Source organism: Somniosus microcephalus, chromosome 24 (genome assembly GCF_052327205.1).
Source record: "Somniosus microcephalus isolate GS21.2 chromosome 24, FLI_Smic_1.0, whole genome shotgun sequence".
NCBI classification, from domain to species: domain Eukaryota; kingdom Metazoa; phylum Chordata; class Chondrichthyes; order Squaliformes; family Somniosidae; genus Somniosus; species Somniosus microcephalus.
In genome coordinates, this window is record NC_141010.1 from 48,870,867 (window position 1) to 48,897,559 (window position 26,693).

General features: G+C 48.1%; 1 protein-coding gene across 2 annotated transcripts in view; it reads left to right on the forward strand.

Moving 5' to 3' along the window:
• tlk2 (tousled-like kinase 2) overlaps positions 1-26,693 on the forward strand; it is a 153,116-nt gene that overhangs the window by 51,448 nt on the left and 74,975 nt on the right. For both annotated transcript variants that reach the window (XM_085966614.1, XM_085966615.1), the window contains exons 3-5: positions 18,983-19,051; positions 19,975-20,047; positions 22,789-22,832. In XM_085966614.1, coding sequence (XP_085822740.1) covers positions 18,983-19,051; positions 19,975-20,047; positions 22,789-22,832 — 186 coding nt within the window. The remainder of the gene's footprint in view (positions 1-18,982; positions 19,052-19,974; positions 20,048-22,788; positions 22,833-26,693) is intronic.

Sequence of the window (26,693 nt, forward strand, 5' to 3'; positions counted from 1 at the left end):
TGGTCTCCGGGTCTTGGAGGGTTCGTGAAAAGAAGGCCACGGGTCTCCCCGCCTGATTGAGGGTAGCGGCCAGGGCAAAGTCGGACGCGTCGCTTTCCACCTGGAAGGGGATGGATTCGTCCACTGCGTGCATGGTGGCTTTGGCAATGTCTTCCTTGATACGGTGGAAGGCTAAGCGGGCCTCTGCCGTCAAGGGAAAAGAGGCGGACTTGATCAGCGGACGGGCCTTGTCCGCATAGTAGGGGACCCACTGGGCGTAATAGGAGAAAAACCCTAGGCACCTCTTCAGGGCCTTGAGGCAGTGGGGCAGTGGGAGTTCCATAAGGGGATGCATCCGGTCGGGGTCGGGGCCGATGACTCCGTGTTCCACAACACAGCCAAGGATGGCGAGGCGGTTTGTGCGGAATATGCACTTCTCCTTGTTATATGTCAGGTTCAGGAGTTGGGCGGTGCGGAGGAATTTTTCGAGGTTTGCGTCATGATCCTGCAAGTCACGGCCGCAGATGGTCACATTGTCCAGATATGGGAAAGTGGCCTGCAACGCATTTTGATCTACCATCCGGTCCATCTCCCTTTGGAAGACGGAGACCCCGTTGGTGACGCCAAAGGGAACCCTGAGGAAGTGGTAGAGGCGGCCGTTTGCCTCAAAGGCAGTATACTGGCGGTCCTCAGGGCAGATAGGGAGCTGGTGGTACGCTGATTTCAGGTCAATGGTCGAGAAGACGCGGTACTGCGCGATCTGGTTGACCGTATCAGCTATGCGGGGGAGTGGGTAGGCGTCCAGCAGGGTGTAGCGATTTATTGTCTGGCTGTAGTCGATGACCAGGCGCTACTCCTCGCCGGTCTTAACGACCACAACCTGGGCTCGCCAGGGGCTGGTGATGCCCTCAATAATCCCTTCCTTCAGGAGCCGCTCCACTTCGGTTTTAATGAAAACCCTGTCCCCGGCACTGTATCGCCTGCTCTTTGTGGCGATGGGCTTACAGTCGGGGGTGAGGTTAGCAAACAGTGGGGGGGGGGGTGACTCTGAGTGTGGAGAGGTTGCACCTGGTGCGCGGCGGGCAATTTGGGAGCTGCTGGCTGCGGACTGTGAGTGGGGGTAGGGGTCCACCGTACGCCATCGTAACACTTTTAAGGTGGCACTGAAAATCTAACCCCAGCAGGACGGCAGCGCAGAGGTCGGGCAGGACCAGAAGTTTAAAATGATCGTACACGGTCCCGTCTACTACGAGTGTCACTACGCAGTAGCCGCCGATGTCCGCCGACTGGGACTCGGAGGCCATAGAAATCCGCTGGTGCGCAGGCAGGACTGGGAGAGAGCAACGCCGCACCGTGTCGGGGTGGATGAAGCTCTCCGTGCTCCCAGAGTCAAAAAGGCAGATTGTATCGTGGCCATTTACCTTAATGTCCATTGTGGAACTGGCCAGCTGGTGCGGTCTCGCTTGGTCCAGTGTAACGGATGCCAGCGTAGGGGTCGGTGTGTCGCTGCGGGTATCAGATGAGGCGGTGTTGGGGGCCTGCTGCGTTCCGGCTGTCGTCCAAGATGGCGGCGTCCATGATCCCCATGTGGCTGGAGGCGTCCAAAATGGCTGCTGTACCGGTGGTTCGCACATGGCCGGGGAGGCCCAAGATGGCGGCCCGCATGGCCCACACGCGGCGCTGCTGGGGTTCGGGGTGGCTTTGGCCCTGCAGATGTTAGCGTAGTGTCCCTTCTTCCCGCAGCCTGAGCAGATCGCGTTTTTCGCCGGGCAGCGCGCTCTGGGGTGTTTTGCCTGGCCACAGAAGTAGCATTTCTGGCCTTGGGGCACTGCTGTCTGGCCTTGGGACACTGCTGCGGTAGTTGGGCCGTTGCTGGGGTGGCACGGCGCTATGAGGCGGTCCTACCGTGTCCCAGGCTGTCATTCCCCGCGGCGTCCACGGTGCAGAGGAGTAGGCATCCATGCCCCGGTAGGCTGCATCCAATGATAGTGCGAGTTCAGAGGCCTTGTTGAGGTCGAGGTCACTCTGCTCCAACAGTCGCTGTCGGGTGTAATTGGATCTGTGGCCCGCTACAAAAGCGTCCCGGATAAGTTCCTCTGTGTACACGGCGGCCTTTACATCCTTACAACCACAGGCCCGGCCAAGCACAGACAGTGCCTGAAGGTATTCCACGGTCGATTCCCCAGGTTGTTGTTTACGACTCCCCAGAAGGTGCCTGGCGTACACTTCGTTCACTGGGCGCGTGTACTGGTCCTTGAGGAGCTTGATAGCGTCCGCGTACGAGGTCGCGTCTTGGATGACCGAGTACACTCGGTGGTTCACTTTGGAGGTCAGGACATCCAGTTTGTCCTCGTCCGATTTGATTGCTTCGGAGGCGGTCAGGAATTTTTCGAAACACTTAAGCCAGTGAGTAAACTTGGTGGATGAGTCCGCCTCCCGATGATCTAAGTCCAGGCATGCTGGTGTGAGGATCTTCTCCATTATAAAAATTTTGTTAATAAAATTGATGCGCTATCAATTACTCATAAAAGACTGAGAGTTAAGAGAGTAACTAAAGGCTTTTATTAACAAAAGAATGAAGGTCTGCCTCGAGTGGTCGACCGGTCCAGAAATACAAAGGGCTGGGGAGCAGTCACCTTTATACTAGGACTTGTGGGAGGAGTCAGCCGAGGCATGTCCAGGCATGTACACAGTGGAATACAAACAGTGGTTTACCACAGTCCCTCAAGCATGTCCTGCTTTATAAAACAGATAATTCGGTAGTCTTTCTGCACAACAATTAATGCTCATATCAACAATCCAGCTTCAAAGTTTGTTTCCTGTTTAGCAAATCAGCAGACTAAGACAGACTATGAAAAATTTAAAAATAGGTTTAGAATGTATGTACGTAAATGCACAAAGTGTGGTGAATAAGGTTGGTGAGCTACAAGCACAATTAGCCGTGTGGCAATGTGATGTTGTGGCAATAACGGAAACGTGGCTTAAAAATGGTGAGGACTGGGCACTTAATATTCAAGGGTACAAGGTGTTCAGAAAAGATAGGGAAGGAAAAAAGGGAGGTGGGGTGGTAGTGCTGATTAAGGAAGACATTGTAGTGTTGGAAAGGGAGGATGTTCTTGAGGGGACAAGGACAGAATCCATTTGGGGTATTCTACAGGCCTCCAAATAGTGAGAGGGAGGTAGAGGAGCAAATCTGCAGGGAAATCACAGAGACCTGCAAGAGCTATAGAGTGGTGATATTGGGGACTTGAATTACCCAAATATCGATTGGGATAATGCTAGGGTAAAGGGAAAGAAGGGGGAGGAATTTCTGAAATGTGTTCAGGAGAATTTCCTTGACCAGTATGTTCTTGGCCCAACTAGGAAGGAGGCATTGCTGGATCTCGTGCTGGTGAATGAGGTGGGCCAGGTCGACCAAATGTCTGTGGGAGAACACTTGGGTATGAGCGATCATCACATCATAAGATTTAGATTAGCAATGGTGAGGAGCAAGGAACAATCTAGAGTGGAACTTCTAAACTGGAGTAGGGCCAACTTCAGTGGGATGCGATAGGATCTAGCCAAGGTAAAATGGAACCAAAGACTGATGGGAAAAGCTGTAATGGAACAATGGGTGACCTTTAAGGATGAGATGTTCCAAGTACAGGCTAGGAACATTCCAACAAGCAAGATGACGAGGGAGATTGAGAAGGTGATGAAACCAAAAAAGAGGGTGTATGATGAATGTCAGGTGAATTCTTCAAGGGAGAACCAGACCAAATACAATAAGTTGTGCGGGGAAGTGAAGATGAAAGTAAGATTGGCAAAGAGAATGAGAGAGAATAGCGGTTAACATAAAAGGGAACCCAAAAATCTTCTACCAGCATGTAAACAGTAAGCGGGTCGTAAGTGGTGGGGTGGGTCCTATTGGGGACAAAGAAGGTGATATATGCTTGGAGGCGCAGGGCAAGGCTAGAATACTCTGAGTACTTTGTATCGGTGTTTACTAAGGAGGTGGATGCTGACAAAATATCGGTAGTAGTGGAAAAGGTAGAAGCAATGGAAGGGGTGAACATTGATAGACAGGATGTACTAGAAAGACTCTGTATGCTTAGAGTGGATAAGTCGCCTGGCCCTAGATGTGGGGGAGGTGCCTGAAGATTGGAAAGTTGCAAATGTGACACCATTGTTCAAGAAAGGGTGTAAAGTCAATCCCAGTAACTACAGGCCGGTCAGTTTAACATCAGTGGTGGGTAAAGTTTTAGAAACAATAATCAAGGAAAAAATTAACGGGCACTTGGGGAGGTTTAAGCTAATTAAGGAGAGACAACATGGATTTGTAAAAGGCAGATCGTGTTTGACTAATCTAACTGAATTTTTTGATTGAGTAACAAGGAGGATTGATGAAGGGAATGCAATGGATGTTGTCTACATGAATTTTCGGAAGGCATTTGACAAAGTACCACATAGAAGGCTGGTTAACAAAATTGAGGTTCATGGAATAGGTGGGTCAGTGGCAGCTTGGATAAGGATTTGGCTTAAGGACAGAAAACAGTGAGTTGTGGTAAATGGCTGTTTTTCAGACAGGAGGATGGTAGACAGTGGTGTTCCCCAAGGATCAGTGCTGGGGCCACTGCTTTTTTGATATATATAAATGACCTGGATATTGGAATACAGAGTAGAATTTCAAAATTTGCCGATGACCCCAAACTTGGGGGTGTGGCAAACAGTGAGGATGATACCAATCGACTGCAACAGGACATAGAAAGGCTAGCAGAATGGGCAGACAAGTGGCAGGTGGAATTTAATACAGAGAAGTGTGAGGTGATGCATTTTGGCAGAAGGATCAGGGAGAGGCAATATACACTTAATGGCAGAGTTTTAAAGAGTGTGCAGGGACAGAGGGACCTGGGAGTTAATGTGCAGCGGTCCCTGAAGGTGGCGGGACATATTGAGAGAGTGGTTAGCGAAGCATATGGGATCTTGGGCTTCATAAATAGAGGTATTGAGTACAAAAGTAGAGAAGTTATGCTGAACCTTTATAAAGCGTTGGTTAGGCCACAACTGGAGTATTGCGTCCAGTTCTGGTCACCACACTTTAGGAAGGACGTGAAGGCCCTTGAGAGGGTGCAGAGGAGATTTACCAGAATGGTTCCGGGGATGGGGGACCTTGGCTACAAGGACAGGTCGGAGAAGCTGGATTTGTTTTCATTAGAGCAAAGGAGGTTGAGGGGTGATTTGATCGAGGTGTACAAGATTATGACGGGTTTGGATAGGCTAGATGGGGAAAGGCTGTTCCCACTAGTTGATGGTACAAGGACTAGGGGACACAGATTTAAGGTTTTTGGCAAGAGATACAGGGGGGACGTGAGGAAAAACTCAATGTTTTCAGGGGGAGACTGGATAGGCACTTGAGAAAAATAAATTTGCTGGGCCACGGGGATAGAGCGGGGGAATGGGACTGACTGGATTGCTTTAGAGAGCTGGCGTGGACTCGATGGGCCGAATGGCCTCCTTCTGTGCCGTTAGGACTCTGACAGTTGCATAAACCTCATGCACACTTCCAAATGAGACTGCTGTAAGAAGTTCAGATGGAATAGTGAAAATGTTGATTCTAACCAAATAAATGAGGTTAATTTCAATATTCAGGTATTGATCTGAATGGGTATTACAAGAGAGCCGAATTCTATATATTGTCAACATCAAGTCAACTTTGAATTTGTTGAAACTGTACAACGGATTTTTTTCTTTCCAGTTGTTACTGTTCTCTTGTAGTTGGTGTTGGCATTTGACACATACTGTGTCTCGGATCCATACCGTGCATGGCCCTGGGAGTGCTTGATGTCGGCACTGGTTACGTAAAGCCGAAAGTACAATTATCTCCCTTCCCTGTCCCAGTAAATGCGTGAACCCATGCTGAGGGCAGAGCTGGACCGCGGTGAATCAAGTTGAAGAGGGTGTGACTCTTTTCCCCGGCCAGCGGGAAAGACTCATGGTGAGAATGCAGCTGTGATTTGTAACTATTAAACAGCTGCCTGTGCACTGTTGTTTCTCCATTGTTGCCAGTCCCATGGAATCCAACCTGTGGTACAAATGGGGCGGGTTGTACAGCACTCTGCGCCTCAGCTTACCGCAAAATCGCTTCTACTCTAAGCCGTTCTGTAATACAGACTTCACCTTGTCCTTGGGTGGTGTCAGGTTTCGCCACCTGGACTGCTGGTATGAATGTCTTTTGTCAGCTGTCTCTAATGAGCTTGCATGATACGAGGTTGAGGTAATCTTTGTCTAGTTTCTGAAGGGGTTAGATCCACAGAACTGCCTGTAATTTGGTAATAACCTGGCCCTCATTCCATCAGATCTGCAGTAACCTGCCGTAGGCAATGAAAGTATCTCTGCGATGGGGCAGAGGATTCTAGTTGGCATTTGTTTGGGCAATGTACGCAACACTTAACTGGGTCTAGAATCCATACCATACATGACATACTTTAACAACTGGTTTGGGCACCTAGCAGTCCCAACCCCGACATAACAGCACTTTTGATGCAGACATCTCTCCCTCTATTCATTACAATAATTCCTCAATATATCTAGACTTGTGCACTGAGGAGGGAACAATAACCAGATGAAACCTGGTGGTGAGGTTCAGTTTTAAGTGGTGAAAATTGATGCTGTTGACTGGCAGCAAACTCCTAATCTAACTGTGGTGTTGAATTCCCCCTCATTAACTCATTGGCCAAGGCTCCCCTTTATCAGGCCGAGTGTCTTTACTGCAGCCCCACTTCACGCCACCGTTCTGCCGTATCGCCTAGCGTTTATTACGCCTGAAATCCATGCAGTCAGAAAAACAACCCCACATGCGACTTTGCCGAGTGTTGATTTGGGACGAGGCTTGCTGGTGGCAATGCTTCTCTTATTGGTGGGGTCCACAGGTACCCATGGAAACCACATCTGTATTTTGGACCACCTGGAAAGTAAATGTGCCCGCTGGTTTACCTGAACATGCTGCCGCTAAGCTCGAGACTGCCGGCGGAAGCACTGCACAAAGATAAATGCCCCTCAGGCATCCCTTAACTGGACAAGATGCAAGACTGGAAGACTTCATTCACACCAAGACATCTGACCAGGAAAGTGACTTCTAATGATGTGGGTGAACTTTGCGGTTACTTCATCTGTGCTACAACATGTATTGCCTTGGCAACATCACCATGGCATCAATTGACAACCTGGGGTGTGTTGTAGCTTTGGGCAGCAGCTGCTCATCCTACAAGGGAGGAAGCTGTGGAGAGAGTTTTTATTTTTCTTCCTTTCTGATTTAATTTTGAATTTAATCACCCCTCATATTTTTGCATACAATGCGCGTATATATTTTTACAGCAGATCATTAAAGGCTGGATTAGTAATGGCGAGTCTGTCGCTCAGTTCTTCCTTTCATGATTGGGACCGTCTCTTGATGTGGTGTCCATGTTTTATCTTTCATTTAAGCATTTGCACAGGCACAGTTGTGAAGTTGCAATTTACACCCACATTTCAAAACGTCTGATCTCTATGTTGGTTCTTATAAAATCTAAATCGCCGTTACCTCTCACGGTATCCGGAAACATCCCAACTGTGGCTTGGCACCAGCGTTGTGAGTTTCATCATCCCAGTTCCAAGACCCCCTCCGCTCTGGCAGATACTGGATTCTCTTTGGTCGCACCGTTCCTCGATGAGGGAGATGGGCATGAGTTATCAATTGCACTGCTGGACTAAACTAATGGGATGAGTGGCTCAGGCCAGCAGCCGTAACATTTATATTGCACAAGCCAGCTCTTTAGGTGGGTCTATCCATCTCGTGAGAGAGCAGCTCTTCCTAGTTTACCATGGTTTAAGGTAAATGGGTCATTCAAGAAATATTTTGTTTGGGTTTGAAATCCTTGTATCCAAGCCCTCCCATGTTCATTACAGAAGATGCTATCCTGATTGTTGATGCTTTTGAGAATAGCGTTAATTTTTGTGAATAACTATTTAAAAAGCACTGTTCAGTTGGAAAAACGTAAAGGCAGAAATAGTGGTGTCTCTCTGTCAGCTGGTGGAAATGCAGCTGCATATTTCTGTCCCTTCATGCAAACTGGCTCTTTCTATAATGGCTTTTTGTCCAGGAATGAATGTGACTAAAGATTTGTCACTGCATCGGCCCCTGGCTGCGAGTTTGGCAGGGTTCACCTCCAGACAACTCGGTTAAGGCCTGTGAGATGTGCTTCTCGATGGGAATGGTGGTTTTATGAAGCTGTGCCCATTCTGTGGGGTCCACAGCTAATCTAGTTTATGCATTTTGCGGGCTTGTTTAGAAGTGTTCAACAATTATCTGGGTCGGCAGGTTCTCAAAGGCGGAGTCTCCATGGCTCTGAGTTGTACAGAGCAGATATCTTGGCTGGGGAGGTAATGGGGCTACTACACCCCGGGTCAAGGAGGGGAGATCTGGCTAGAACGCCCTGCTCCTGATCATTATCCAGTGACCCCAATGGTGGTCGTGCACTTGGTTGGATGTTGAGTAAGGACAGAGTTAATACTTGGATGTGATGCCACTTCGAGTCAAATTGCTTTACATTCATTTGAGGCTCTCATAAAGAACAGCCACGTGGGTGAGATATTGGAGAGCTGCAAACACCCATGGATCTGTTCTCTGGCTGTTAGTCGCCAGGGGAGGAGACCAAACAGGTAAGTGGTGCGGGGGCGGGCGGTGCTGGGAATTGCCATTGCAGTATTCCTGGTCAGTTCCACAGTACTGCCCGGTAATACCACATTGAGCAGAGGAATTTGGAAATCCATAGCCTGAGGCGGATCTCCTGGCAGGGACAGACCTATTGAACAGCTAATGCCAAATTTCTGTTGCTGAGAGCTCTGTGCCAAAAGATAAATGGTAGCATGAGTCATCCATTGCAGGCAGCATCTTTAACAATGCGACTGGTGATACTGTGCTCCCGGAGGCATAGGTCTTGATGCAGCACCAGCCACCGTACCTGGCTAGCACTGCCTTGCTTTTATGGTCCAGGGCTCTTCCTTCCTGACCACCAGCCATGCAAGTGAATGGGCGTTATCTCATATTTAGCACTCGTCTCTATTTTGTACTGTGGCCACCCAAACCAGGCATTCCCTATATTATGGCCGCAGAACTGCACTTGCATTGACTGATCGGACCAGGATCGGGAGGGAGGTGGGGGCTACTGAGTGGGGTGGGAGGTGGGGGTGCTGCGGAGTCAGACCAGGATTGGACGGGGATGGAGGGCTGCTGAGTCAGGCCAGGATTGGGCTGGAGCCGGCGGTTGCTGAATTGAGCCGGAATTGGGTGGGAGCTGAGGGCTGCTGAGTTGGGTGGGAGGTGGGGTTCTGCTGAGTCAGGCCAGGATTTTGGCGGGGGGAGGTGGTGGGGTTCCTTTTCTGATGCCGACGAACCTGCTGTGTATTCCCAACTCATGCAGTATTTTTTTTGTCTTTTTATCTCTTGAAAATAACACGGCTGCGGAATTCTCCTGTGCACCAGTAGTGACCGGCTGAGGTGCACCAGTGGCCTAGTTTCTTGCTCACCCGAGGGAATAGTGAGAGGAGGGACAGAAGATTATAGATATAAAATCAGCATCTTCCACTGTGATTATGAATCATGTTGCAAAGAGCAGAGTTCCTTGGAAACTTGACTGACATCCCTTTCAGATGGCTGAGGTTCTTGGAAGTGTTTTTATAGAAAGAAGGTGGAAGAAAACATTTGGACTCTGTCCAGAAGCTGCCAAATGTTGGATGGAAAAGGTGCTAATTCAGAGTGTCAATTTTTTGATGCAGTCAGCTGTGGCCCGGTGCATAATGCCCCAAAGATTCATCAGCGATTCCATCTCTCGTACTATCGAGTGTGTGCTGATTGACTGGCTGTCTGACTGATCAGTGCGATTAAAGAAACACAATTATTTTACAGTAACGTCCTGTTGGAAAGCTAAATGCTGCAACCCCAGTGCAGGAAAGCGCCCTGAAACTTGAGATGTGGAGGTGGTAATTGGATTAAAATTGAATTAAAATGGAGTTTGTACAATTAAAATAGGTGACCTATTCATAAAATAAAAAGAGGATGGGATATTCCATGAAAGGAAGTGGTTGTAGAACAATATTCCAATTGGTGGTGTTCTGTTTATAATTCTGGAATTTGTTCCACTGCTGTATAAATATTTTTGACAGTAATCAGACTCTGAAAATTATTCATCAATGAAAAATGCTGTACAGGAAGTTGGAACAATTCTTTGTAAGCATAATTTTTTTTAATTCTTTGGTTTTTTCCCCCCAAATGGCTGAGTTTAAGAGCTCCCCCCAAACAGACTCGACAGCCCTGGGTTTGATCTCTGACCTGCGCCGAGTCAGTTGATTTCAGCCAGAGCAGCACTACTGGCCTTGGCGCCTCCAGGCTGCGGAGGAGAAAGATTGTCCAGGGACCCCCGCGCCTGATCACTGTCCATTGATTCCCCACTGGAAAGTGTGTCTGTGTTTGTGGATCGGGATTGGCTGTCTAAGCTCCCACATGAACCTTTTCCCTTTGGATAAGTTACGGGAGGGGTGCCTGAGCCTGTGAATCCAAAGGAGTTGGAACCGTGCAGGTCCAGAGAAAATGGCGATATAGTCCCCACCGCTTATAGTAGGCAGGTTCGTGCGAACACAGTTGGCCTGCTATATGCAATGGCCAGTCTAACACGGCAGTGTTAATAAAATTAATCATTGTTTCAAAATCATTTATATTAAAATAATAATTGCCCATACATTCCCTTTGAATTAAGACAAGAGCGAAATGGAATAATCAACTTTCAGAATAAAAGGCAACAAATTGCAAAATGTGTACAAATGCAGAATGTACTGAACCCAACTTTATATATTAATTGCAGAGGCTGTGAATTAGAGTTTCACGGAATCTAGCATCTGAGCCAATGCGACACATTCCCAGCTACAAGGCGTAAAAATAATACTGCAGCAAAATGATGTAAAATGAAGTAAAGTCTGCCTCAATAAGGCTGTTTTGTTGCATTCAGCTGTTGCACAGTTCTCTGCCCAGGAGGCTGGCGAGTGAGGCAGCCTGCTCAACTAGTGCGTGCAAGAAACTGGCAGGAGTTTAGGTGGCGAGTGGGTGAAGTGAAGCAGAATTGGCCCATATGTTCATCGTCCTCCCAGTTTCGGGGAAGTGTTCAGTTTTGTTTTGTGCCTCCTCTACTGCCGGCACCTCCTCAACCACCTCTCTAACCTTACCTCTCACCCCTGAACACTGTTTCAGTTCAGATAATTTCTTTCCTTATGACAATTATAGATCTAATCTGTACCAGTTGCCAGGAATGTGTCGCGCTTAAACCCCAGCAATAACCACCTGCAACCATGGTGCTGTGACACCATAGATTAACATGTGAATTAATGGCACGATAACCTCTCAGACAGTTAGTCGTAGAGTCATAGAGTAATACAGCATGGATAGAGGCCCTTCGGCCCATCGTGTCCGCGCCGGCCATCAAGCCCTGCCTAATCTAATCCCATATTCCAGCATTTGGCCCGTAGCCTTGTATGCTATGGCATTTCAAGTGCACATCCAAATGCTTCTTAAATGTTGTGAGGGTTTCTGCCTCCACAACCCTTTCAGGCAGTGAGTTCCAGACTCCAACCACCCTCTGGGTGAAAAAGTTCTTTCTCAAATCCCCTCTAAACCTCCCGCCCTTTACCTTGAATCTATGCCCCCTAGTTATTGACCCTTCTACTAAGGGAAAAAGCTCCTCAGCATCCATCCTATCTATGCCCCTCATAATTTTGTACACCTCAATCATGTCCCCCCTCAGCCTCCTCTGCTCCAAGGAAAACAAACCCAATCTGCCCAGTCTCTCTTCATAGCTGAAGCGCTCCAGCCCTGGTAACATCCTGGTGAACCTCCTCTGCACCCTCTCCAACGCGATCACATCCTTCCTGTAGTGTGGCGACCAGAACTGCACACAGTATTCCAGCTGTGGCCTAACCAGTGTTTTATACAGCTCCATCATAATCTCCTTGCTCTTATATTCAATGCCTCGGCTAATGAAGGCAAGTATCCCATATGCCTTTTTTACCACCTTATCCACCTGTTCCGCCGCCTTCAGGGATCTGTGTACTTGCACACCCAGATCCCTCTGACCCTCCGTCTTGCCTAGGGTCTTTCCATTCATTGTGTATTCCTTTGCCTTGTTAGTCCCCCCAAAGTGCATCACCTCGCACTTTTTTGGGTTAAATTCCATTTGCCACTGTTCCGCCCATCTGACCAACCCATCTATATCGTCCTGCAGACTGAGGCTACCCTCCTTGCTATTTACCACCCTACCAATTTTTGTATCATCCGCGAACTTACTGATCATACCCTTTACATTCATATCCAAGTCATTAATGTAGACCACAAACAGCAAGGGACCCAGCACCGATCCCTGTGGTACCCCACTGGCCACAGGCTTCCAGTCACAAAAACAACCTTCGACCATCACCCTCTGCCTTCTGCCACTAAGCCAGTTTTGTATCCAATGTGCCAAGGCACCCTGGATTCCATGGGCTCTTACCTTCTTGACCAGTCTCCTGTGCGGGACTTTATCGAAGGCCTTACTGAAATCCATGTATACCACATCCACTGCGTTACCCTCATCCACACACCTAGTCACCCCCTCAAAAAATTCAATCAAATTAGTCAGACATGATCTTCCCTTGACAAAGCAATGTTGACTATCCCTGATTAATCCTTGCCTCTCCAAGTGGAGACAAATTTTGTCCCTCAGGATTTTTTCCAATAATTTTCCTACCACTGATGTTAGGCTCACTGGCCTGTAGTTCCCCGGTTTTTCCCTACTACCCTTCTTGAATAATGGTACTACATTAGCGGTTCTCCAGTCCTCTGGCACATCCCCTGTGGCCAGAGAGGTCCTGAATATATGTGTTAGAGCCCCCGCAACCTCCTCCTTTGCCTCACACAGCAGCCTGGGATACATTTCATCCGGGCCTGGGGATTTATCCATTTTTAGGCCAGCTAAAACCGCCAATACCTCCTCCCTCTCGATGTTAATATGTTCGAGCATATCACAGTCCCCCCCGCCCTATTTCTATGTCTACATCGTCCTTCTCCATAGTGAAAACAGATGCAAAAAATTCATTTAGAACCCCTCCTACATCTTCCGGCTCCACACACACATTGCCACTTTTGTCCCTAATGGGCCCTATTTTTTCCCTAGTTATCCTCTTACCCTTAATATACTTATAAAACATCTTCGGATTTTCCTTTATTTTGCTCGCCAGTGTTATTTCATGGCCCCTCCTTGATCTCCTAATTTCTTTTTTAAGTATCCCCCTGCACTTTTTGTACTCCTCTAGGGCTTCCTCCGTCTTTAGCCTTTTGTATCTACCAAAAGCCCTCCTTTTTTTCCTAATCCATTCTCGTATATCCCCTGACATCCAAGGTTCCCTGTGGTTTTTGGAACCACCCTTGACCTTTACGGGAACATGTTGCCATTGTATGATCTCAATCTCCCTTCTGAAAGCCTCCCATTGCTCCGATGCGGATTTTCCTACAAGTAGCTGATCCCAGTCCATTTTGGCCAGATCCTGCCTTATCCTATTAAAATTGGCCTTCCCCCAATTTAGAACCTTTATTTCCGGCCCATCCCTGTCCTTTTCCATGACCACCTTAAATCTTACCATATTATGGTCACTGTCACCAAAGTGCTCACCTACTAGCACTTTTTCCACTTGGCCGGCCACATTCCCTAGAATTAGGTCCAGTACCGCCCCCTCTCTTGTAGGACTTTCTACATGCTGGCTCAAAAAGCTCTCCTGGATGCACTTTAAGAATTCTACACCCTCTGAGCCTTTCGCACTCTGACTATCCCAGTTAATATTGGGGAAGTTGAAATCCCCCATTATTATTACCCTATTATTTGCACATTTCTCTGAGATTTGCCTACATATCTGTTCCTCTATCTCCCCCTGACTGTTTGGAGGCCTATAGTACACTCCCAGCAAAGTGCTTGCCCCCTTTTTGTTTTTAAGCTCCACCCACATGGCCTCATTAGAGGAACCTGCTAATATATCATCCCTCCTTACTGCAGTAATTGACTCCTTAATTAATATTGCGACACCCCCTCTTATACCTCCCCCTCTGTCTCGCCTGAAGATTCTGTACCCCGGAATATTGAGCTGCCAATCTTGCCCTTCCCTCAACCATGTCTCCGTGATGGCAACAATATCATACTCCCATGTGTTTATCAACACCTTCAGTTCATCCACCTTATTTGCAAGACTCCTTGCATTAAAATAGATGCCATCCAGCCTTGCCCTTATATATTTGCCCTGTCTACCAAGCTGACTTGTTTTTTTCTCTATAATTGGCAGCACATCCCCCCCCCTATTTCAGCTCCCCTCTGTATCCCATCCCCCTGCCAAGTTAGTTTAAACCCCCCCCCCCCCCCCCCCAACAGTGCTAGCAAACCTCCCCGCAAGGATATTTGTCCCGCTCTGGTTCAGGTGCAACCCGTCCGACTTGTACAAGTCCCACCTTTCCCAGAAGCAGGCCCAGTGATCCAGGAAAGTAAAACCCTCCCCCCTACACCAACTCTTTAGCCACGCATTCATCTGCTCTATCCTCCCATTCCTATACTTACTAGAACGTGGCACTGGGAGTAATCCAGAGATTACACCCTTTGAGGTCCTGCTCTTTAATCTGTTACCTAGCTCCCTAAATTCTTGATGCAGGACCTCATCCCTCTTTTTACCTATGTCGTTGGTACCAATGTGGACCACGACCACTGGCTGTTCACCCTCCCCCTCCAGAATGCCCTGCAGCCGCTCAGTGACATCCTTGACCCTGGCACCAGGGAGGCAACAAACCATCCTGGATTCACGTCTACGGCCACAGAAACGCCTATCTGTTCCCCTTACTATAGAATCCCCTACCACTATTGCTCTCCCACTCTTTTTCCCCCCTTCCTGGGCAGCAGGAGCACCCCCAGTGCCAGGAAGTTGGCTGCTGCTGCCTTCCCCTGGTGAGTCATCCCCCTCAACAGTATCCAAAGCGGTATACTTGTTTGAAAGGGGGATGTCCGCAGGGGTTCCCTGCACTACCTGCCTGTCTTTGTTGCTCCGCCTGATGGTCACCCCCTGTGCTGCCCTACCCTGAGGCGTGAACAACTCGCTAAACGTGCTATCCACGAGCCTCTCAGCATCGCGCATGCTCCAAAATTCATCCACCCGCAGCTCGAGCGCCGCAATGCGGTCTGCAAGTAGCTGCAGCTGGATGCATTTCCCGCACACATGGTCGCCAGGGACACTGGCAGCGTCCCTGATTTCCCACATGGAGCAAGAGGAGCAGAACACGGGTCTGAGCTCTCCTGCCATGACTTACTCCTTTAATTAATTAAAAAATTTATTCAATACCCCAGTTACAGGTATACTCTAGGGCGCTTTATTTACCAACTGTCCCCACTACACCAGAGACCCTAGAAATTTAACACCACAGAAGTCAAGCTTGTATTGAAAAGAGAGAAATACTCACCAACCAATCACTTACCTGCTCCCTGGTGACGTCACACACTGATTACTTTTTACCTCTCTCCTCTGCTGTTGATTTGGTCGGGTCTCTGCCTTCGCGCCGGTTTTTAAGCCGGGCTCCTCCTCCGCTGCTGCTCTCCCCCGAACTGGTCGGGCCTCTGCCTTCGCGCCGGTTTTTAAGCCGGGCTCCTCCTCCGCTGCTGCTCTCCCCCGAACTTACATAAACTCATCCGATGTGCTTTATGTAAGTGGTGAAGTTGCTGTCACACATTGACCTCCCGAGGACTGAGAATGGCGGACTTCAAATTCATGTGCTTTCGTATCTTCACGTTTTTAATTCTCTCTTTCTCTCGTGGTTGTAAAGTAGGAATCCCAGTGTGTACTCTTGGAAAAATTATCTAATTTCCTCCTGTGAATGCCAGAGTGAAGATATGAAAGCACGTGAATTTGAAGTCCGCCATTCTCTGTCCTCGGGAGATCTTTACAACATGACACCAACTTCACCACTTACATAAAGCACATCGGATGATCAGATAACTGGCTTGAGAGGTTATTGTGACATTAATTCACATGCTAATCTATGGTGTTGGCTTGAATTTGTTAAGGGAAGTAAAAACAAAATGCTGGAAATACTCAACCGGTCAGGTAGCATCTGTGGCGAGAGAAACAGTTAAGTGTGACGGCCAACCGGAAGTTCGCAAGTGTGACCCCGGGCTTCCGGTCGCCTGTCACTTTAATTCTCCGCTCCACTCTAACCACTCTATCCTCGGCCTCTTGCACTATTCCAACGAAGCTCAGCGTAAGCTCAAGGAACAGCATCTCATCTTTAGATTAGGCACTTTACAGCCTTCTGGACTTAACATGGAGTTCAACAATTTCAGATCATCTTTGTCCCCATTTTTTCCAGAAGGCAGCTGTTGATGATTCTGCCATTCCCATTTACACCTCTTCTAGACCCATCTTTTGTTTCTTTACTTGTCCCATTACCATCTCCTTTTGCTTTGTACAGGAAACTTTGGTTTATCTGGAGGTTATATATCCGGAATACTCGATCTAATGGCAAAAATCAGGAGCCGTTTTCTATTTTTTTAGTTCTCGTTGCTTTTTTTTCCCCAGTCAAGCACTGCAAGGTCTGTAGCTATAGCAACAGCTTCAGCTACAGACGCTTGCAGCTGCAGCCGACTGTTTTGAAGCTACAGGGTTTGTTGATTCACAGAGCTTTTCAGTTCCGTATGTTTCAACATTAACTCTGGTACGTCCGGCACTTTTGATGTTACGGCACCAGCTCGGTCCCGTCAGTGCCGGATATCAGAGAGTTTCCTGTACTATCATACCTTTTGTCATTTAATCTCTCCTATCACAGACCTTCCCTTTTTGTTCTTTCCTCCCCTCCCCCTTTCCCTGCCTTTACACTTGCTTAAAATCTGTTACAGCTCTAACTTTTTCCAGTTCTGACGAAGGGTCATCGACCTGCAACGTTAACTCTTGTTTCTCTCTCCACAGATGCGGCCTGACCTGAGTATTTCTAGCATTTTCTGTTTTTATTTCAGATTTCCAGCATCCGCAGTATTTTGCTTTTTTGTTAAGAGAAGGTTGTCTGACTAATGTGATTGAATTTTTTGAGGAGGTAACAACGATGGTCGATTAGGGTAGTGTGTTTGATGTAGTCTACATGGGTTTTAGCAAGGCTTTTCACAATGTCCCATCTGGCAGACTGGTCAGAAAAGTAAAAGCCCATGGGATTCAAGAGAAAGTTGCAAGTTGGATCCAAAATTGGCTCAGTGGCAGGAAGCAAAGGGTAATGGTCGACTTTGTGACTGGAAGGCTGTTTCCAGTGGGGTTCCATAGGGCTCAGGTCCCTTGTCTTTTGTGGTATATATCAATGATTTAGACTTCAATGTAAGGGGCATGATTAAGAAGTTTGCAGATGATTCAAAAATTGGCCGTGTGGTTGATAGTGAGGAAGAAAGCTGTAGACTTTTAGGAATGGACTGGCCAGGGGGGCAGAAAAGTGGCAAATGGCACTCAATCTGGAGAAATGTGAGGTGATGCATTTGGGGAGGGCTAACCAGGCAAGAGAATACAAAATAAATGGTAGGATATTGAGGAGTGTAGAGGAACAGAGGGACCTTGGGAGTGCATGTCCACAGATCCCTGAAGGTAGCCGGACAGGTAGATAAGGTGGTTAAGAAGGCATACGAGATACTTTCCTTTATTAACCGAGCATAGAATATAAGAGCAAGGAGGTTATGCTAGAACTGTATAAAACACTAGTTAGGCCACAGCTAGAGTACTGCGTACAGTTCTGGCCACCACATTACAGGAAAGATGTGATTGCACTAGAGAGGGTACAGAGGAGATTTCTGAGGATGTTGCCAGGACTGGAGAATTTTAGCTATGAAGGAAAGATTGGATAGGCTGGGGTTGTTTACTTTGGAACAGAGGAGGCTGAGGGGAGACTTAATTGAGGTGTATAAAATTATAAGGGGCCCAGATGGAGTCGATAGGAAGGGTCTATTTCCCTTAGCGGAGAGGTCAATAAACAGGGTGCATAGATTTAAAGTAATTGGTAGAAGGATTAGAGGGGAGTTGAGGAGAACTTTTTTTTCACCCAGTGTGTGTTGGGGGCCTGGAACTCACTGAAAGGGCGGTTGAGGTAGAAACCCTCACCGCATTTGAAAAGTACTTGGATATGCACTTGACGTTCCGTAACCTGCAAGGCTACGGACCAAGAGCTGGAAAGTAGGATTAGGCTGGATAGCTCTTTTTCGGCCGGCACAGACCTGATGGGCCGAATGGCCTCCTTCTGTCCCGTAATCTTCTATGATTCTACCTCGTCCAAGTTGCCGCCCTTCACTTGTCTCCCAAGCAGCGAGTGTCAGCAGGCTATTTGACCGCGGGGCTGAGGGTATCAGGGCTGATCCTGATCTCTCCTCACGCAGAATCCGCAAACATGTCCATCCAGCAGGGCTCACCAGTGGTGGTCAGGAACAGGATTCCTGGCCATCTTTTATCTGGTCCTGATGCAAAGTGTTTTGGAAAACAAATCAATACTTCCTGAGAAGGAGTCGCTTGCTGCACCCTGTGGGCAATCGGACCAAAAGTGTACTCGACTGCTGCCTGTAGCTGTATTCAGCTTGTGCTCGGACTAAGTTCCAACATGCAATTGTGGTTAGCCCTTAAACCGATGTGTTAAAACTCGAGGGAAGTGACAGGAATCCAATACGGGCGCACTCTTTTACCTTTCTAAAAGCAGTGTAGATTGAACAGTCATTAAGTGAAAATTTCGCTGTCGTGGATCAATATTTAATTTCACTGCAGTGAATGATTCTACTCTAGGGCATTACAGTTAATATCCATCATGAACAGAATAATTTACAGCAGTTAATTCGGCTCCTAATTCTGATGACTGTACTAGGTGCACATTGCAACAACAGCGATTGGGGAAAAAAACATCACTTTTTTTTGTTCTTTGTTGTAGATACCAGTAAATGAGTCGTCCAATCAGAGCTTGTGTAGCTTGGGATCTCTGAGTGACAAAGAATCCGAGGTTAGTAATTGTCCGACTGTGGATTGTCGAAAGATTCACTGATTCACATGTAATGAAGAAGCGAAAGGTGCTTAGCCCTTGGGACTCTGCGTTCTCTGCAGCCTACAAAATCCCGCACTGTGAATTAACACAGTTCTTGGAAAGCAGAGCACGTATCTTGTATGTAAATTCCAATTTAAACGCGGATTCTTTTTTCCCGTGTGATGCTGAAATCTCTGGCTAGTCCTCAGAAGTTAAGGGGTTCCTTCATAAGTACAGTCAAATCCCATCGAGCGCAAGAATGTCTGCATGGTGGCTGTTGACTACAGCTGGTATCTTTGTCTCTCCTCCGAGTGTCGCGTGGCTTGTTTTGAAATTTGCTTGGACGCCTGCACTTGTAGGCTGAGTGTGTGTCGCAGCCATCCTCTGGACAGGGAAGTTGGTGTCACCAGCGCAAGATCCCTATGCCAAAATCATACCTAAACCTGAGAGGCCTGAGGTCGAAGATCAGCCGTGATCTTATTGAATGGCAGAACAGGCTCGAGGGGCCGTGTGGCCTACTCCTGCTCCTAATTTCTGTTCTGTTTCTTGGTGGTCTGTTCCCCCACCCCTTCATCTGCAGCTGGTCTCCTTTGACAGAGTGAGGTGGCACTTGCTGGTGCTGCTTTGAGAGCAAGTTTGACAGCAAAGGTGGTTCTCCTGTTGATCAGTTGACACCATTTGGCTTCATCCTTTATTTGGAGTTCCTGCTCAGCTTGTATGTTGGAGAGAATGGTTAATATCCACGTGGTATCGTTTTTCCTTCCTTTCTCTTCTCTCCCCCGTCCTTGGGTGGGTGGAGGAAGCTGAGCGTGGCCACCTTAAAAACAGCTGGAACACGTTGAAGCTTTACAGAGTAAGAAAGATTCAGCTTCAGGGCAATCCTTATTTTTTCTTCTCTTTAGACACCAGAGAAGAAGCAAAGTGAGCAGCGAGGGAGGAAGCGAAAGGCGGATCCGTACAATGAGGCCAATCAAGGTAAGGCAGTTTTTCTGCTGAGTACATCCCATTATATACAGCAGTGCTTATTGGGTTATAGCGCACTGGGAATGTGGTGATAGATGGACATGTTCAATAGAACCTGATTTGAAAAATTGTATGCTTCCCATGAGAATAAAACCAGCCACACTTTTTTTGTTGAAGAATTGGTTGCACACACAGCAAGATGCAGTTATACATCCTTCTGCATGCATTTAAACCATTTTAATTTCTGGGCCCTGTTTACTTATAATACTTTTTTTTTTCCCAAACAGCCATGGAAAGGCAAACCCACTTTCTGTTAGCCCCCTGCTTACAACAGCAATTTGCATCTATATAGCACCTTTAACGTAGTAAAAATGCCCCAAGGTGCTTCACAGGATCGTAATCGGACGAAAGTTTAGGGAGTTGCCGCACTCACTGGGGCAATCTTGCTGAAACATAAGTGATCATTGAGTACTTTACTACATCTGTAGATTCAAGGGGGTATTGAAAGCGACCGGCTGATGCTATAGGAGGAGGAGGAGGGGGTAATAAATTGGATCCCTAGCAATGTTCCTGTTGAGCTGCGCAGCCACGCAGTGGTCTGGAGGTCCCGTGCAGGCCGCTTGCCGGCTTTTAAATGGCAACAACTGCGCATGAGCGATAATTTGAATGGGCCACGCAGCCCGTTAAAGGGGCCACACATCCAAAAAAAAACTAGCGTAAACATTGGTCCCTAGGAGTCGACTGGTATCCATTTCAATACAGATCATAGAATTGTAGAATTATAAAATGATACAGCACAAAAGGAGGTAAATCGACCCATCGTGCCTATGCCAGCTCTTTGGTAGAGCTATCCAATTAATCCCAGTCCCCTGCTCTTTCCTCATAGCCCTGTAATTTTTTTCACTTCAAGTATTTATCCAATTTTCTCTTTTGAATGTTGCTATTGAATCTGCTTCTGCCACTATTTCCGGCAGATCGGGGTAAACTAACTGGAGAGGGGAGCAGTGGATAAGTTTCCTGCCCCTGTAAGTAATTTAAAAAAAAAAAAAAAAAAAAATATTTTAGAAACTTGGAGATCTGATTTAAGGAGAGAAAGTAAAATCTCTTCCTCTCTTGAAGATAGTGCCTTGTGCTAGGATACGGTTCCATGGGCAGTGGTGACCCTTTGGTGCCTTGCTTAAATGCCCATTCATTGTGTGTAAGCCTGGGCAGTGAGAGTTGGTGGCTGCTTGACTGGGGGAGGGGCATCACGCACGAATCCCAATACTGTCCTCGCCAATGGTCTTCACAAGTGCACTTCCAACATGGACAGCAGAAACCTCAGCTGTAGGGATTCTTCATCTTTCTGCTGCCCCCTCTTAACCCCCTCCCCTGCCTAAAAACCACATCACCACACCTTAGGATGAATATACTGGCCTTGGAGGGAGTGCAGCGTATGTTTACCAGAATGATACCCGGACTTCAAGGGTTAAATTACGAGGAGCGATTACACAAACTAGGGTTGTATTCCCTAGAATTTAGAAGGTTCAGAGGTGATCTGATCGAAGTTTTCAGGATATCGAAAGGAACAGATAGGGTCGATAGAGAGAAACTATTTCCTCATGTTGGGGATTCTAGGACTAGAGGACATAGTCTAAAAATTAGAGCCAGACCTTTCAGGAGTGAAATTAGGAAACACTTCTACACACAAAGGGTGGTAGAAGTTTGGAACTCTTCCACAAATGGCAATTGATTAATTTTAAAGCTGAAATTGATAGCTTTTTGTTAACCAATGGTATTAAGGGATATGGGCAAAGGCGGGTTTATGGAGTTCGATCGCAGAGTAGCCATGATCTCATTGAGTGGTGGAACAGGCTCAAGGGGCTGAATGGCCTACTCCTGTTCCTATGATTAGGAGCTGAACCTGGAGCTCTGCCTGGTCTGTGTTTCCATGCTGCACAAGAGCATGTTGCCGCTTGCACTGCCTTTACAGAAAATTGTGGGAAATATTTCGTCTGATGAGATGCACATGATGTGAATGATCTGTGATTGGCATCGTCAACTTAGACCAGGTCCATTTCAATAGACTCGACGTAAGCTCTTTCTAACTCTCTTCCTTCAGCATTATCCAACATAATGGCCTCACTATTAACCATCCTACGACAGTTGGGGGTTATAGAGTTAAATACAGGTAACGCCTCCCCAACATGCCACACAAGTGCCCACCACCCATTTTTTACTGTGCTGAATATCGGGATGTGGAGAGGTGGAACGTTTAATTAACAATTAAATCGGGGTCCCACAGTGTAGTTGGGAGCCTGATTTAGAATTGACTGCTGCTGCACGGGTTTCCCAGGGGTTGGGAAACCTGGCAGTGCAACGGAGGTGAGAGCTGCCGGCTCCACAACGCAAGTGTCTCTTTCAGCACTCCTTGTGGGCCAGGAGGAGCAGGAGCGCTCCCCCGGCCCCTCAAGGAAGCCTTCGGCCTCTTACAGCCCCGATCAACGGCCAAGTTTGGCAGGACCTCCACGTCCCCAGCCTTGCCGGGTTCTTTGGTTGTTTTTGGCCTCCTCTGCACCCCCACCACTCTTCCACCCCCCCCCCCCCCCCTAAATATCTAGTCCATTCAACTGGAGCGGTTGTAATGAGTGTCCAGTTGTAGCCCATTCTGTGCTGTTTCTTTTTGGGAGGGGTGGGAAACAAGGTGATCTTCACCTTTTGAATTTGAGGAAATACTTTTGTCTGGTTGCTAATTCTTCATTATTTCCTTGTAGGCAAAGGCACCCCAAGGGGACATAAAATTAGTGATTACTTTGAGGTAAGTCGCAGTGTTTGTAACGTTCGGTGCATCACTATATCGAACGCAGTTATTGATTGGCCACTTGTGTAAATTATCTTGTCAGTAGAAGCCTGGAAACTGTGGTGAGCAAAAGGCTCATTTATTGTCTGTCACTTTATTTAAGCTGGAGATCAGCTGCATTTGGGGAACAGCCTATTTTAAGGCAAGTGCGGAGAATGAGGCCGTGTGGAAAATTTACATTTTGTATAAAATAAACAGTTTACATAAAGACCAGTTTTTCTTCTTGGAGAGAAAAGATTCCATTGCAGAATTTTAACCCTTGCACTGCTGCCAGGTGTAAGGAGATTCCAGTCTCTCCGGACTAGACACCACCTCACTCGTCACCTGATGATATCAGTGAACCAAACCCTGATCTAGTAGTGAAGGTACTCCATTGTTGGGAGTAGTTTTATTGTTAATTGTATAGGATTAGTGCTAGTTATACAGTTGCTTCTGACATTTGAATAGTGTTGTGACTGTAATCACCTCCAACTAAAATACCCACCTTACTCTGTCCTAGTTTTAATCTCTACTTTGTGTTTATCTAATCTGCCACATCTATTCTGTACCCCTTTTTATAAATAAAGGAAAATTTTACTTCCCTCACACCACTACCCTTCATCTTCCCCACTTTGGAGTTGTGTCCAAAAGATTGCATCCAAAAGGCTTTTTTCCACCAAGATTTCAGAAGCCTAGAACTCGAAAGATTGAACTGGTTCTGTTTGTGATCATCTTTGTCTTGATTTTCTAACATTAAATATTCAGGTGATGGCACTTGATGATTTATCTCATCAAATGCTTGTTGAGCCCAGACGTGAGCTCATCAAGGCACCTCGAGGGCGACTTCTGATTTGCAAAAATGCTCTTGTCATTTTCCAAAAAGTAAAAATTCTTTGTTCTCAGGCAAAAATTCCACTGTTACCTCTGTCTGGAGCAGCCCGCTTCCCTCAAAAGCAAAACAATTTCTTTAACCAAAAGGGAATGTGCACTCTCGGCACATGTCGTGCTCCGAGATGAGAGGGTACAGCAATTTAGTGGTGTGACAAAATGCTGCTTGTGCCTGGGTTGAGAAGCAACAGTTCAGGGAGGCAGCTATTTAAAATTTCCATTGTGATCATATTTGGAACATAGTGAAGCCTGAACATCCATCCCTCCACCACACTGTACCGTGGGTGCCGTGTGTACCATCTACAAGATGCACTGAAGCAAATTGCCATGGCTTCTTCAACAACACCTCCCAAATCCGCAACCTCTACTACCCAGAAGGGCAAGGGCAGCAGGCGCATGGGAACACATCGTCGCTGGGTCAAAATCCTGGAACTGCCTACCATCGTTCCCTCTGATTTTTTTGTTGGGTGCACGGTCCTTTAACGGGCTGAGCGGCCCATTCAGCTTTCGGCGCATATGTGGTTTTTCCATTGTAAAGCTGGCAAGCGGCTTGCACGGGTCCTCTAAACCGCTGCGTGGCCATTGCTCCCTACCTAACAGCACTGTGGGAACATTGCCCCCTACCTAACAGCACTGTGAGAACATTGCCCCCTACCTAACAGCACTGTGGGAACATTGCCCCCTACCTAACAGCACTGTGGGAACATTACCCCCCACCTAACAGCACTGTGGAAACATTGCCCCCTACCTAACGGCACTGTGGGAACATTGCCCCCTACCTAACGGCACTGTGGGAACATTGCCCCCTACCTAACAGCACTGTGAGAACATTGCCCCCCACCTAACAGCACTGTGGGAACATTGCCCCCTACCTAACAGCACTGTGGGAACATTGCCCCCCACCTAACAGCACTGTGGAAACATTGCCCCCCACCTAACAGCACTGTGGGAACATTGCCCCCTACCTAACAGCACTGTGGGAAGATTGCCCCCCACCTAACAGCACTGTGGGAACATTGCCCCCTACCTAACGGCACTGTGGGAACATTGCCCCCTACCTAACAGCACTGTGGGAACATTGCCCCCTACCTAACAGCACTGTGAGAACATTGCCCCCCACCTAACAGCACTGTGGGAACATTGCCCCCTACCTAACAGCACTGTGGGAACATTGCCCCCCACCTAACAGCACTGTGGGAACATTGCCCCCCTACCTAACAGCACTGTGGGAACATTGCCCCCTACCTAACAGCACTGTGGGAACATTGCCCCCCACCTAACAGCACTGTGGGAACATTGCCCCCCTACCTAACAGCACTGTGGGAACATTGCCCCCTACCTAACGGCACTGTGGGAACATTGCCCCCTACCTAACGGCACTGTGGGAACATTGCCCCCCACCTAACAGCACTGTGGGAACATTGCCCCCTACCTAACAGCACTGTGGGAACATTGCCCCCTACCTAACGGCACTGTGGGAACATTGCCCCCCACCTAACAGCACTGTGGGAACATTGCCCCCCACCTAACGGCACTGTGGGAACATTGCCCCCCACCTAACAGCACTGTGGGAACATTGCCCCCCACCTAACAGCACTGTGGGAACATTGCCCCCCACCTAACAGCACTGTGGGAACATTGCCCCCCACCTAACGGCACTGTGGGAACATTGCCCCCCACCTAACAGCACTGTGGGAACATTGCCCCCTACCTAACGGCACTGTGGGAACATTGCCCCCCACCTAACAGCACTGTGGGAACATTGCCCCCCACCTAACAGCACTGTGGGAACATTGCCCCCTACCTAACAGCACTGTGGGAACATTGCCCCCCACCTAACAGCACTGTGGGAACATTGCCCCCTACCTAACGGCACTGTGGGAACATTGCCCCCTACCTAACAGCACTGTGGGAACATTGCCCCCTACCTAACAGCACTGTGGGAACATTGCCCCCCACCTAACAGCACTGTGGGAATATTGCCCCCCACCTAACAGCACTGTGGGAACATTGCCCCCCACCTAACAGCACTGTGGGAACATTGCCCCCCACCTAACGGCACTGTGGGAACATTGCCCCCTACCTAACAGCACTGTGGGAACATTGCCCCCCACCTAACAGCACTGTGGGAACATTACCCCCTACCTAACAGCACTGTGGGAACATTACCCCCTACCTAACAGCACTGTGGGAATATTGTTCCCCACCTAACAGCACTGTGGGAACATTGCTCCCCACCTAACAGCACTGTGGGAACATTGCCCCGCACCTAACGGCACTGTGGGAACATTGCCCCCCACCTAACAGCACTGTGGGAACATTGCCCCCTACCTAACGGCACTGTGGGAACATTGCCCCCCACCTAACAGCACTGTGGGAACATTGCCCCCTACCTAACGGCACTGTGGGAACATTGCTCCCCACCTAACAGCACTGTGGGAACATTGCCCCCTACCTAACGGCACTGTGGGAACATTGCCCCCCACCTAACAGCACTGTGGGAATATTGCCCCCTACCTAACAGCACTGTGAGGACATTGCCCCCTACCTAACAGCACTGTGAGGACATTGCTCCCCCACCTAACAGCACTGTGGGAACATTGCTCCCCACCTAACAGCACTGTGGGAACATTGCCCCCACCTAACGGCACTGTGGGAACATTGCCCCCTACCTAACAGCACTGTGAGGACATTGCCCCCTACCTAACGGCACTGTGGGAACATTGCCCCCTACCTAACAGCACTGTGAGGACATTGCCCCCTACCTAACGGCACTGTGGGAACATTGCCCCCTACCTAACAGCACTGTGAGGACATTGCTCCCCCACCTAACAGCACTGTGGGAACATTGCTCCCCACCTAACAGCACTGTGGGAACATTGCCCCCACCTAACGGCACTGTGGGAACATTGCCCCCTACCTAACAGCACTGTGAGGACATTGCCCCCCACC